General features: G+C 62.9%; 2 protein-coding genes across 6 annotated transcripts in view; one reads left to right on the forward strand and one right to left on the reverse strand.

Moving 5' to 3' along the window:
- Window positions 1–8,880, forward strand: C5H20orf27 (chromosome 5 C20orf27 homolog). 2 transcript variants are annotated; one of them, XM_048304615.1, is made up of 6 exons: window positions 1–100; window positions 1,033–1,121; window positions 3,150–3,328; window positions 4,771–4,909; window positions 7,535–7,651; window positions 8,276–8,880. In XM_048304615.1, exons 2-6 carry the CDS (start codon window positions 1,103–1,105, stop codon window positions 8,374–8,376), a joined length of 555 nt encoding a protein of 184 aa, XP_048160572.1. In that variant the 5' UTR covers window positions 1–100; window positions 1,033–1,102; the 3' UTR covers window positions 8,377–8,880. The 2 variants fall into 2 exon arrangements, with proteins under 2 accessions (XP_048160572.1, XP_048160571.1); XM_048304614.1 differs by lacking the exon at window positions 1–100 and having other exon boundaries at window positions 808–1,121.
- Window positions 8,818–12,276, reverse strand: part of HSPA12B (heat shock protein family A (Hsp70) member 12B) — a 21,294-nt gene continuing 17,835 nt past the window's right edge. For 2 of the 4 annotated variants that reach the window (XM_048304610.1, XM_048304609.1), the window contains exon 13: window positions 8,818–10,986. In XM_048304610.1, the coding sequence (XP_048160567.1) occupies window positions 10,334–10,986 (653 nt within the window). In that variant the 3' untranslated portion in view covers window positions 8,818–10,333. The remainder of the gene's footprint in view (window positions 10,987–12,276) is intronic. The other 2 variants (XR_007203805.1, XM_048304611.1) reach the window with 2 other exon arrangements.

Consider the following 12,276-nt stretch of genomic DNA (forward strand, 5'->3'; position numbering starts at 1 on the left):
GTGGGCACCGACCAATAGAAGAGCGAGGTGGGGGCGCAGCAGCCAATAGAAGCCGGGGGGCGTGTCCCGGCAGCGGGAAGCCGGCAGCGGGAGCGGCGGGGTGAGCGGGGGATGGCGACATCGGGGGGACATCGGGGGGACATCGGGGGGACATCGGGGACACCCGGGAGGGGCGCGGAGGGACCGGGGGACCCCCGAGGAGGGGCTGGCGGGCCGCGGGTGATGGTGGAGGTCAAACGGGGCTGGGGAAAGGGGAGTGGACGACAAACCCGAGCCCGGTGTCCCCTCGCGGTGTCGCCTCCCGGGGTCCCCTCCCGCTGTCACCCCGATCCTGAGGTTTGCTGACAGCTCTGCCCTCCCCCCCCTGCCCAGTGTGGCTTGAGACGCCCCCAAATCCCGGGATTTTCCCTCCGGGAGAGGCTCCCCTCCTTCCAGCTCGGCTTTGTTTTATGCCGTTTTTCCCAAAATTTGGGGGGTTTTTTCCATGGATTTCCCGTTTTGGGGCTCCCGCTTCCCAATTCCTGCCGGTGTTCCCGGTCCCGCGTCCTTGCATGGGGCGATCCCAAGGAGGAGGAGGAGGAGGAGGAGGTTTGACCCTCACAGTTCCATCCAGGGCATTTTTGGGATGTCACATCCCGAATTCCCATGCCCCGTTATCCCGGGAAAAGCGATCTGGGGACAGCTCCAAATTTGGGATCTGCGCTGCTCCTTCCAGCCTGGAAAAGATTCCCAAACCTGGGAGAGGTTTTGGGGGGGGGGGGGGTGGGGAGGAAAAGGGGGAAACCGAGGCACGCGCGGGGTGCGAATTCCCTCTTTTCCCGGAGATTTGGGATGAGGCGATTCCCATTCCAGGCGTTGTCGCAGGCTCCTCCCCGCCAGGATCGCGGCCACCTCGGTGCCACCTCGGTGCCACCTCGGTGCCACCACGGGGCCACCACGCGGCCACCACTGTCCCCGCAATGGGATGGGAACGGGATCGGCGCCTTCCCGTTCCCATCCCATTCCCACCCCATTCCCGCCCCAATCCCGCAGCATTCCCGGACGATGCCCCCCGGCCGCTGAATTTGGGGACAGCGACAACGCCGGACGGCGGAGGGGACAGATGGCGACGGCCGGCAAGGGTGAGTGAGTCCCCGTGTCCCCTCCCTGTCCCCCGTCCCTGCCCGGATCCAGGGATTTGAGGGATTTCCCGGAGCTTTTAGGGTCCCCTCTGCCTGAATCCAGGGATTTGAGAGGTTTCCCGGAGGTTTTGGGGTCGATTCTGTCCCTGGCTCAGCTTTTGGGGTCCCTCTGCCCCTCTCCAGGGATTTGAGGGACCCCAAAAGGGCTTCGGGGGGAGACAAATCCCGAGGAATCTTTGTGGGGTTCCGTCTCCTTTGTGCTCCGGGAATTTCCGTGGGAGTGGGGCTGGGGGCGGCTGTATCCCGGCGGGAATGGGGCCGGGAAAGCCCCGGGAGCCGCCTCATTCCCGGGAACGAAGGGTTGGGGGCATCCTGGAGGGGACCCTGAGCCCCCTTTGGGGGGACACGGTGACCCTGAGGCTCCAGCAGGTCCTGATCCCATAAATCCCAGATCCAAGGGATTCCCTGCTCCCATAAATCCCAGACCCAGCGAATTCCCTGATCCCATAAATCCCAGATCCAAGGGATTCCCTGCTCCCATAAATCCCAGATCCAGCAGGTCCTGATCCCATAAATCCCAGATGCAAGGGATTCCCCGATCCCATAAATCTCAGATCCAGCGGGTTCCCTGCTCCCATAAATCCCAGATCCAGCAGGTCCTGATCCCATAAATCCCAGATCCAAGGGATTCCCTGCTCCCATAAATCTCAGATCCAGCACATTCCCTGCCTGTCCCCGGGGTGAATTCCCACTTTCCTCCTGCTCCAATCCCACTTTTTCCAGAGGGTCCGTGCCCGGGAGGGGGTGGCCAGGGCACCCTCGCGCTGTCCCCAAGTGCCACCAAAGTGCCACCGAAAGCTCATTTAGGATTATCAGGGTTTGCGATTGAGATTCCCGGGCTGGCATCGGGATTTGGGATCTGCGCAGATCCTTTGGGATTGCCGCGGTGCCACCCAGGAGGGTAACCCGCGTGTCCCCACGCGTGTCCCCACGGTGTCACCGCGTGTCCCGTCCCCCCCTCCCCGAGTGCGGGAGGGGATTTGGGGCCGAACAATGGCGGGACCTTAAACCCGGCTCGTCAATTCCCGGCTCATTAAATCCCGGCTCATTAAATCCCGGCTCATTAAATCCCGGGATTCCCGGCGCTGCCGGCACAAAGAGCCTTTTCTTCAGGCGACAAGGGAGGCGACAATCTGCTGCTGGCGGCGGTGACAATCTGCTGCCAGCTGGGAGCGGGGCCGCGGCTCGGCGGGAGGAGGAGGAGGGGGAGGAGGGGGAGGAGGAGGAGGAGGAGGAGGAGGAGGAGGAGGAGGAAGGGGCGGATTTTCCATGGAAGCGGCGCACGTGGAAAATCCCACGGGATTCGGGCCTCTCTGGGGACAGCGCTGTCCCCAAGTTGGTGGCCCTTGTCCTGCTGGCCTTGTCACCTGCCCGTGTCACCTGCCCGTGGCACCGCTCGGGCCGAGGAGGGAGCGGAGTCTGCCGAGCTTGGGGACACTTGGGGACACTTGGGGACCCTCTGGACGTGGGCTGGTGGCAGCTCCCTGCTCGGAGGTGGCCACTGGCCACCTGTGTCCCTGTGTCCCCAGCCCGTGTCACTTGTCCTGAGGACATCACAAGAGGAAGCAGAGTCCGCCAAGCCTGGGGACACTTGGGGACACTTGGGGACCCTCTGGACATGGGCTGGTGGCCGGACCCTGCTTGGAGGTGGCCACTGGCCACCTGTATCCCTGTGTCCCTGTGTCCCCAGCCCGTGTCACTTGTCCTGAGGGCATCACAAGAGGAAGAGGAGTCTGCCGAGCTTGGGGACACTTGGGGACATTTGGGGACACTTGGGGACCCTCTGGACATGGGCTGGTGGCAGCTCCCTGCTCGGAGAGGACCTGGCTGTCACCACAGGTCACCTCTGTCCCAGGTGACCCAGGGCAAGGGTGACAAGGAAGCCCCTCCTGGTGCCACCACGCTCCCCCAACACGAGGCCACCCCTCTTGGGGACACGGCTGTGACCGGGGGCTTTGTCACCTGCAGGCAGCAAGGGCAAGGGGACAGGAGTGCGCTTCGCCCCCGAGGGGACCCAGGGCCACCCCCAAGAGGGGACCCAGGGCCACCCCCAGGAGGGGACCCACGGCCACGTCCACTTCCAGGAGCAGCTGCACGACTCGGCCGTGATGGTGACCCAGGACAAGGACGGCCACTTCCTGGTCAAGGTGGGGGACAAGGGGACAGCAGGGGGGTGTCACCTTGCCCTGGGGACTCTGGGGCCGCCAACTCCCGAAAATTCCCAGATTTTGAGGCGTTCCCAGCCCAGAATTCCACGTCCTTCCCTAGGGGTGCTCCCGGCATCACCGGGATTGTCCCGCTTGTCCCCCAAATCCAGCGCCGCGTCCCGGTGGCTTTGGGGTGACACCGGGCACGCGTGGCACCGTCCCCTCTGCCCCGTTTTGGGGACGCTGGGTGCCACCGTGGCCATTCCTGGTTATCCCGGCCACATTCCCGTGGGTGCCGCCAGCTCCGAGCGGCTCCGGGGGCGATGCCAGCGGAGGGGACGAGGAGCCACCCGCGGTGCCACCAACGTGTGGCACCTGCAGCTGCCACCAGCGCTGAGTCAGAGCCTCGTGGTGGGCGCGGGAGGCCGGAATTCCATCCCAAATCCCAAATCCGGCGCTGCCGGGGGCGGCTGTTGTTGTTTTCTCACCCAGAGGCCCGGCACGTGATCCGTAGGGATGAGGGGGTGGCAGTGCCACCCACGGGGACGTGGGGGCACCGGGAGGGACTGGCGGGGTTGGGATGTGGCTGAGGAAAGGAGATCCTGGGGGGTTTTTTCCTGGGGTTTTAAGGGGATAAATCCCAGAATTTGGAGGGGGGGAAAGAGCTTGGAGCTCATCCCGGTTCCTCGGACACTTCCAGGGGCAGCCGCAGCTGCTCTGGGAATTCCAGCCCAGCCGGGAATTCCTTCCCAAATCCCAGCCCAAGCTCCCCTTTCCCACTGGGAAGCCATTCCCTGCCTCCTGGCCCTCCATGCCTTGTTCCCAGTCCCTCTGCAGCTCTCCCGGAGCCCCTTTGGGTTTAGGATCTCTGGATCCTTTTCCAGCTTTTTGGGATGATCCCAGCCCGTGGGGGATTTTTTGGGAATTCCACCCTCAGGATCCCAGCTCGCTCCCTTCCCAAAATGGATTTTTCCAAAGCTCCGGAGGGCTCTGGTTTTCATCACGGCAGTGGAGAAATTCCATGGGAAGCCGCGCTCCTGCCTTTTCCAGGAAAGGCTGGAAAACCTCTCCCTGCTCCCGTGATATCCACGGGTCTTCATTCCCAGAATTTTGTCCCAAAATTCCTTATTTTTCCTGCGGTTTTTTGGTGCAAAATCACCGGGTTTGTTATCTTTTCCTGATTTATTTCCTAAATTATTCCTATCACTCCCTAAATTATTTCCTATTTATTATTCCCCGAATTTTTTAGGGCACAAATTCCCCCCGGGATTTAACAGTGGGAATATTTAGGCTAAAATTCCTCCTCTCCAGGTGCTGCCCCCACCTTCCTGGGGACTCTCGAGTGTCCCTTGTCCCCAAGGGGGGTGACAATGGCAGCCCAGCCGTGGTGTCACCCCCCCACCCCCTTCTCCCACCCCCCGCCCCACATCCCGGTTTTCCAGGTGGGATTCCTGAAGATCCTACACAAGTACGAGATCACCTTCCTGCTGCCCCCCGTGCCGAGGCTGGGCAGGGACGTTTGTCCCCTCCCTGTCCCCAGCCCCAACCTGCGCGTCACCAGTGTCACCTCCCTGCCGGAAGGTACCGTGTCCCCTCCTCGTCCCCAGTGTCCCCAGCCCGGGCCCGGCTCTTTTCCAGCGGGGGGGAGGGGGGAGGCCACACCCAGGTGTCCCGAGGAGGTGACAATTCCTCACTCTCAGGGTCCCCAGTGTCCCCAAATCCCGTTATTTTGTTGTTGTTGGGGTTTTCTTTTCCTGGGGGGGGGGTCTCTGTGGGTGAGGGGACTCCAGACCCTGACAAAGAACAGGGACAGGGACAGGGACAGGGACAGGGACAGGGTTTTCTCCAGGGGGACAGGGACAGGATTGGCTCCAGCGGGACAGAGACCGGGACAGGGTTTGCTCCAAGGGGACAGGGACGGGGACAGGATTGGCTCCAGGGGGACAGGGACAGGGCAAGGACAAGGACAAGATTTTCTCCAGCGGGACAGGGACAGGGTTTTCTCCAGGGGGACAGGGACAGGATTTTCTTCAGGGGGACAGGATTGGCTCCAGGGGACAGAGGGACAGGGCAAGGACAGGGACAAGGTTTTCTCCAAGGCGACCGGGACAGGATTGGCTCCAGGGGGACAGAGACCAGGACAGGGTTTGCTCCAAGGGGACAGGGACGGGATTGGCTCCAGGGGGACAGGGACACGGCAAGGACAGGGACAGGGTTTTCTCCAGGGGGACAGGGACAGGATTGGCTCCAGGGGGACAGGGACCGGGACAGGGTTTTCTCCAAGGGGACAGGGACAGGATTGGTTCCAGGGGGACAGGGACAAGATTTTCTCCAGTGGGACAGGGACAGGGTTTTCTCCAGGGGGACAAAGACCGGGACAGGGTTTGCTCCAAGGGGACAGGGACGAGATTGGCTCCAGGGGGACAGGGACAGGGCAAGGACAGGGACAGGGTTTTCTCCAGGGGGACAGGGACCAGGACAGGGTTTTCTCCAGGGGGACAGGGACAGGATTGGCTCCAAGGGACACAGGGACAGGGCAAGGACAGGGACAAGGTTTTTTCCAGGGGGACAGGGACAGGGTTTGCTCCAAGAGGTGCCAACCTCCACTTTGGGGACAGTTGGGCGCTGCCACATCCGTGGGATCCGGGAGCGGGGCCGTGCCTGGGGACAGCTGAGCGTCACCCTGGGCTGGGTGGCAGCTCTTTGGGGACACTCCGAGGACACCGCAGGTCCCTGGGGCCACCTCGGTCCCATCCCAGTTGTCCCACAGCCAATGGATGCTGGTTGCCACATCCCTGTCCCCTCGGGGCGCGCTCGGTATCACCTCTCGGCAGTGGGGACAGGGCGGGGCCGTGCCCGGTGTCACCTCCCGGCAGTGGGGACAGCGCGGGGACAGGGCTTTTCCCACCCGCCGCTGGCTCCATCCCAAGAAAGCGCTTTAGGGTTTGTTTGGAGATTCCCAGTTGGGGCTGGGATTGGGATCGGGACCGGGACTGGGGCCGGGACTGGGGCCGATGATCGGAGCCGGGATTGGGACTGGGATCGGGATGGAGATCGGAGCCGGGATCGGGGCCGGATGCAAGGGGAAGGAGCCCTGGGGGGCCCCCCGAGAGCTCTGGGGGGGACGTGGGTGGAGTGTGGGGGGACAGGGAGGGGACGGGCAGGGCAGGGAGGGGACAGGGAATATTCGGGCAGGGTGGGAAGGATGGGAAGGGCTCAGGCAGGGAAGGAGCAGGGAGGGCAGGGAAGGTTCGGGCAGGGCGGGGAAGGGTCAGGGAGGGCAGGGAAGGAGCAGGGAGGTTCAGGTAGGGTAGGGCAGGGCAGGGAAGGTTCAGGGAGGGCAGGGCAGGGCAGAGAAGGTTCGGGCAGGGCAGGGAAGGTTCAGGGAGGGCGGGGAATCCTCAGGCAGGGCGGGAAGGATGGGAGGGCTCAGGATCAGGAAGGCTCAGGCAGGATCAGGAAGGCTCAGGCAGGCACAGGCAGGACAGGGAAGGTTTGGGCAGGGCAGGGCGAGCTCAGGCAGGGCAGGGAAGGCACAGGCAGGGCAGAGAAGGCAGGGAGGGCTCAGGAAGGACAGGGAAGGGACAGGCAAGGTCAGGCAGGGCAGGGAGGGCTCAGGAAGGGCAGGGAGGGCTCGGGCAGGGCAGGGAAGGCGCAGGAAGGACAGGGAAGGCTCGGGCAGGGCCGGGAAGGCTCGGGCAGGGCAGGGAAGGCTCGGGCAGAGCAGGGAAGGCTCGGGCAGGGCAGGGAAGGCGCAGGAAGGACAGGGAAGGCTCGGGCAGGGCAGGGAGGGCTCGGGCAGGGCAGGGAGGACCCAGGCAGGGCCGGAAAGGCTCAGGCAGGACAGGGAAGGCTCGGGCAGGGCCGGGAAGGCGCAGGAAGGGCAGGGAAGGCTCGGGCAGGACAGGGAAGGCGCAGGAAGGACAGGGAAGGCTCGGGCAGGGCAGGGAAGGCTCGGGCAGGGCAGGGAAGGTGCAGGAAGGACAGGGAAGGCTCGGGCAGGGCAGGGAGGACCCAGGCAGGGCAGGGAAGGCTCAGGCAGGGCAGGGAAGGCTCGGGCAGGGCAGGGAAGACGCAGGAAGGACAGGGAAGGCGCAGGAAGGACAGGGAAGACCCAGGCAGGGCAGGGAGGACCCAGGCAGGGCAGGGAAGGCGCAGGCAGGGTTCAGGCAGGGTTCAGGCAGCCCCTCCATGTCCCGTTCCCAGGGCACAGCGTGCGCTGCGAGTACACGGCGCACAAGGAGGGGGTGCTGAGGGAGGAGCTGCTCCTCGCCGGCCACAGCCCCGGCCACGTCAAGGTCACCGTCCAGGCCCGGGTCATGGGTAAGGAGCTCTGGCGGGTCCTGGGGTCCCTCCCTGTTCCCCCCCACCCCACCCCAGGCCCAGCCCCTCTCGCCCAGTTGTCCCAGTTCAGCCATGGTGCTGTCCCAGCTCCTGGGCACTGCTGAGGAATTGCCCAAAGTGAGGGATTTCACCCCAGAAATTCCCCAGCCCAGGGGTTGAGGAGACCCTCGGGAAGGGGTGAAGGGAGGGGGTGGAGGGTGACCCCAATGTGCCCAGGGCCCCTCTGCCTGGCTGAGTCCCACCTGTCCCTGGGAGCCCCCAATTCCTGGAACCCCCCAATCTCTGGGATCCTTCTTATTCCTGGGAGCCCCCCCTTCCCCCCCATCCCTGGGACCCTCCCTATAAACCCCAACACCCCCTTGCTCCCCTTGTCCCCCACCCCATATCCCAGCCATCCCCAGCCTCCTATGCCCCCTGAGGTTGTCACCACCCCTGGGCATTGACCACAGCGGTGACACGAGGACAAGGGACAACACATCCCCCACCCGGGCCCAGCATCGCTGGGATGGACAAACCCATGCGACCCTAAAACCCCCCAAACCCCCTAAAAAGGGGCAAAGCGACAGAGAGCTGTCCCTGAGCCACGTCCCTCGATGTCCCCAGACCGCCACCACGGGACGCCGATGCTCCTGGACGGGGTGCGCTGCGTGGGAGCCGAGCTGGAATACGACTCGGAGCAGAGCGACTGGCACGGCTTCGACTGACCCCAAACCCCACCCCGGGGGTCCCCACAGCCCCCACGAAGGGTCCCCAAAGTCCCCAAAGCGCAGGATGGTCCCCAAAGCGGGCAGGGGGACCCCCCCCCCCTTGTTGCTGCTGCTGCTGCTGCTGCTTTGCCCTCACCCCGCAGCCCCAGGGGGGTTTTTGGGGGAATTGTGCCTCTTGGGGTGGGAATTTTCCTCCTTCCTGGGCTGGGGAGGAATTTTGCCTGTGGAATGTGGGACGGGAGCGGGGAGTTCCCTGTGGCTCCGGGGTTGGGGCCGTGTCCCCAGCCGTGTCCTCGTGTTGCTGCCAGCGCCTCTTTTTTGGGTTTTCCCCTGGTTTTCTCTTTTTTTTTCCTTGGTTTTCTTGGTTTTTTCCTGGGTTTTTTTTTTCTCTTTTCCTGTTTTTTTTTCCTCGTGGTACAAGGACCAGGAGCAGTTTCAGGAGGTTTTATGTGCCTATATATATATATATATATATATATATAAATATAAAGATATCTTACATGCCTGTGGGGGGATTAAAGTACAAAATCCTACCTCGGGAAGGAAGAAAATCCCACTGGGAATAGGGCTGGGAGCCCAGGTCCCCTCCATGAACCCACCCAAGGGGACAGGGGACACCCCCAGTTGTCCATGGATAATCCCAAAGAGTCCTGGATGGGGGATGGGGGGGGTCATGAGGCAAATTCCAGTTAAAGGGGGGCTGGAAGAGGGTGGGGGCAGGGTCTGGGGTCCCCAGGGTCTCAGTTTGGGAGGGAATCGATGGTGGATGGTCCCCACAATGACAGGAGGTCGCAGCTGGGGTGGAAATTGATGGTGGCATCTCCAGGGGGTCTTGGTTGGAGATGAGGTTGATGGTGGCAGAACCTACGACAGTCCCCACAGTGACTGTGGGGGGGTCTCAGCTGGACAGGAATTCAGTGGTGGCATCTCCAGGAAGGTCTCAGTTGGACAGGAATTCAGTGGTGGCATCTCCTGGAAGGTCTCAGCTGGACAGGAAGTCGATGGTGGCATCTCCTGGGTCCTTCAGCTGGACAGGAAGTCGATGGTGGCATCTCTGGTGGTCCCCACAATGACAGGGACTCTCAGTTGGACTGGAAGTTGATGGTGGCATCTCCTGGGTCCCTCAGCTGGACAGGAAGTCAATGGTGGCAGATCCCAGCGGTTCCCACCATGTTGGCAAGGTCTCAGCTGGAGATGAAATTGATGGTGGCAGATCCCAGGATGGTCTCAGCTGAAGATGAAGTCAATGGTGGCATCTCCTGGTGGTCCCCACAATGGTGGTCCCAATGTCAGTTGGACAGGAAGTCGATGGTGGCATCCTCCAAGGGGGTCTAAGTTGGACAGGAAGTCGATGGTGGCACGTCCCAGAGATCCCCATGATGATGGAGGCTCTTGGTTGGACAGGAAGTCAATGGTGGCAGGTCTCCATGGTGATGGAGGCTCTCAGCTGGAGATGAAGTTGATGGTGGCATCTCCCAGGGGATGTCACCACAATGCCAGGGACATTCAGTTGGATGGGAAGTTGATGGTGGCATCTCCAGGGGGGTCTAAGCTGGACAGGAAGTCGATGGTGGCAGGTCCCAGAGATCCCCATGATGATGGAGGCTCTCGGTTGGACAAGAAGTCAATGGTGGCATCCTCCAGGGCCCCTCAATTGGACAGGAAGTCGATGGTGGCAGGTCCCAGAGGTCTCCATGATGATGGAGGCTCTCGGTTGGACAGGAAGTCGATGGTGGCAGGTCCCAGAGATCCCCATGATGATGGAGGCTCTCGGTTGGACAGGAAGTCGATGGTGGCAGGTCCCAGAGATCCCCATGATGATGGAAGCTCTCAGATAAACAGGAAATCGATGGTGGCATCTCCTGGGGGCGTCCCCACAATGCCAGGGCCCCTCAGTTGGACGGGAAGTCGATGGTGGCATCTCCTGGGGGCGTCCCCACAATGCCAGGGCCCCTCAGTTGGACAGGAAGTCGATGGTGGCCCTCACGCTGCGCGCCGTGCGCGTGTCCAGCGCGGTCACCTTGATTTCGGTGTCCCCAAACTGCATGCTGGCGCGGATCTCACGCCGGCCCCACGCCGGGCCCGCGTCCCCCGTGGCGTCCCCCACATCCCCCAGCTCCAGGCTGATGGTGCCGCACTTCCTGACGCCGGGGTCGGTGATGTACACCACGTCATCGGTGTCGCAGCAGTAGATGTTGATGATGGTCCGGCGCTGGCCGGGCCGGGCCGGGCAGTAGCTCCGCTGGACCACCTCGCCCAATGCCACCGACTGGTCCACGGCCACGAACTTCTCAAAGATGTCGGTGCACCAGTTCTTGCCCTCCTTGACCAGCAGCTTCTCCCGCGGGTGCTTCCCCTCCACGAACTTGTTGAGGACCCCCACGCCGTAGGTCAGCGGGGACCGGCGCACCCGCACCACGCCGGGGTCCAGGCCGAAGAGCACGGCCCCTTTGAGGATGGTCAGCCCCACGTCCTGCGGGACGATGACCCGGCAGCAGTGGCCGAAGGCGGCCTGCACCGCCCGCTGCAGCATGGCCGACTCGGCAAAGCCGCCCACCAGGAACAGGAATTTGATGCCTTGGACCTCGGGTTTCTTCAAGAGGGTGTCTGGAGCGGGGATAAAAGGAGGGGGTTTGGGGTTGGGCTGGTGGAGAAGAGGTGTGGGGATGGGATGGGGGGGATGGGGGGGGGGGATGGGGGGGCCAGGGATGAGGGGAGTCCAGGAATGGGAGAAGTTCCAGGGATGGAATGGGGTCCCTGGGACAGGGAGGGTTCTGGGAATGGGGGATCCCAGTGACAATGGGGGTTCCAGGGACAGGGAGGGTTCCAGGAATGGGGGATCCCAGTGACAATGGGGGTTCCAGGGACAGAGAGGGTTCCAGGAATGGGGGATCCTAGGGACAAATGGGGGTTCCAGGGACAGGGAGGGTTCCAGGAATGGGGGATCCTAGGGACAAATGGGGGTTCCAGGGACAATGGGGGTTCCAGGGACAGGGGGGGTTCCAGGGACAGGGAGGGTTCCAGGAATGGGGGATCCTAGGGACAATGGGGGTTCCAGGGACAAGGAGTGGTCCCAGGGACAAGGTGGGTTCCAGGGATAAGGAGGATTCCAGGGATGGGGGATCCCAGGACAAGGAGGGTTCCAGGGATGGAGGGGGTCCCAGGGACAAGGATTCCAGGGATGGGGAATCCCAGGGACACAGAGGGTTCCAGGGATGGGGGATCCCAGGACAAGGAGGGTTCCAGGGATGGGGAATCCCAGGGACACAGAGGGTTCCAGGGATGGGGGATCCCAGGGACAAGGAGGGTTCCAGGGACAAGGAGGGTTCCAGGGACAGGGAGGGTTCCAGGGACAGGGAGGGTTCCAGGGACAAGGAGGGTTCCAGGAATGGGGGATCCCAGGGACAGGGAGGGTTCCAGGGACAGGGAGGGTTCCAGGAATGGGAGATCCTAGGGACAGTGGGGGTTCCAGGTACAGGGAGGGTTCCAGGGACAAGGAGTGGTCCCAGGGACAAGGTGGGTTCCAGGGATAAGGAGGATTCCAGGGACGGGGGATCCCAGGGTCAAGGAGGGTTCCAAGGGTGGGGAATCCCAGGGACACGGAGGGTTCCAGGAATGGGGATCCCAGGGACAAGGAGGATTCCAGGAATGAGGAATCCCAGGGACGAGGAGGGTTCCAGGGATGGAGGGGATCCCAGGGACAAGGAGGGTTCCAGGGATGTGGGATTGTCCCAGGGATGGGGGGATCCCTCAGGCACAGGGATGGTCCCTAGGATGGGGGGCTCATAGGGACAGGGGTGGGCCCAGGGACAGGAAGGATTCCAGGGATGAAGGGGCTCCCAGGAATGAGGGGATGTCCCGGGGATGGATGGGTCCCAAGGATGGGAGGGGTCACAG

The sequence above is a fragment of the Corvus hawaiiensis genome, chromosome 5 (genome assembly GCF_020740725.1).
Source record: "Corvus hawaiiensis isolate bCorHaw1 chromosome 5, bCorHaw1.pri.cur, whole genome shotgun sequence".
In the NCBI taxonomy this organism is placed as follows: domain Eukaryota; kingdom Metazoa; phylum Chordata; class Aves; order Passeriformes; family Corvidae; genus Corvus; species Corvus hawaiiensis.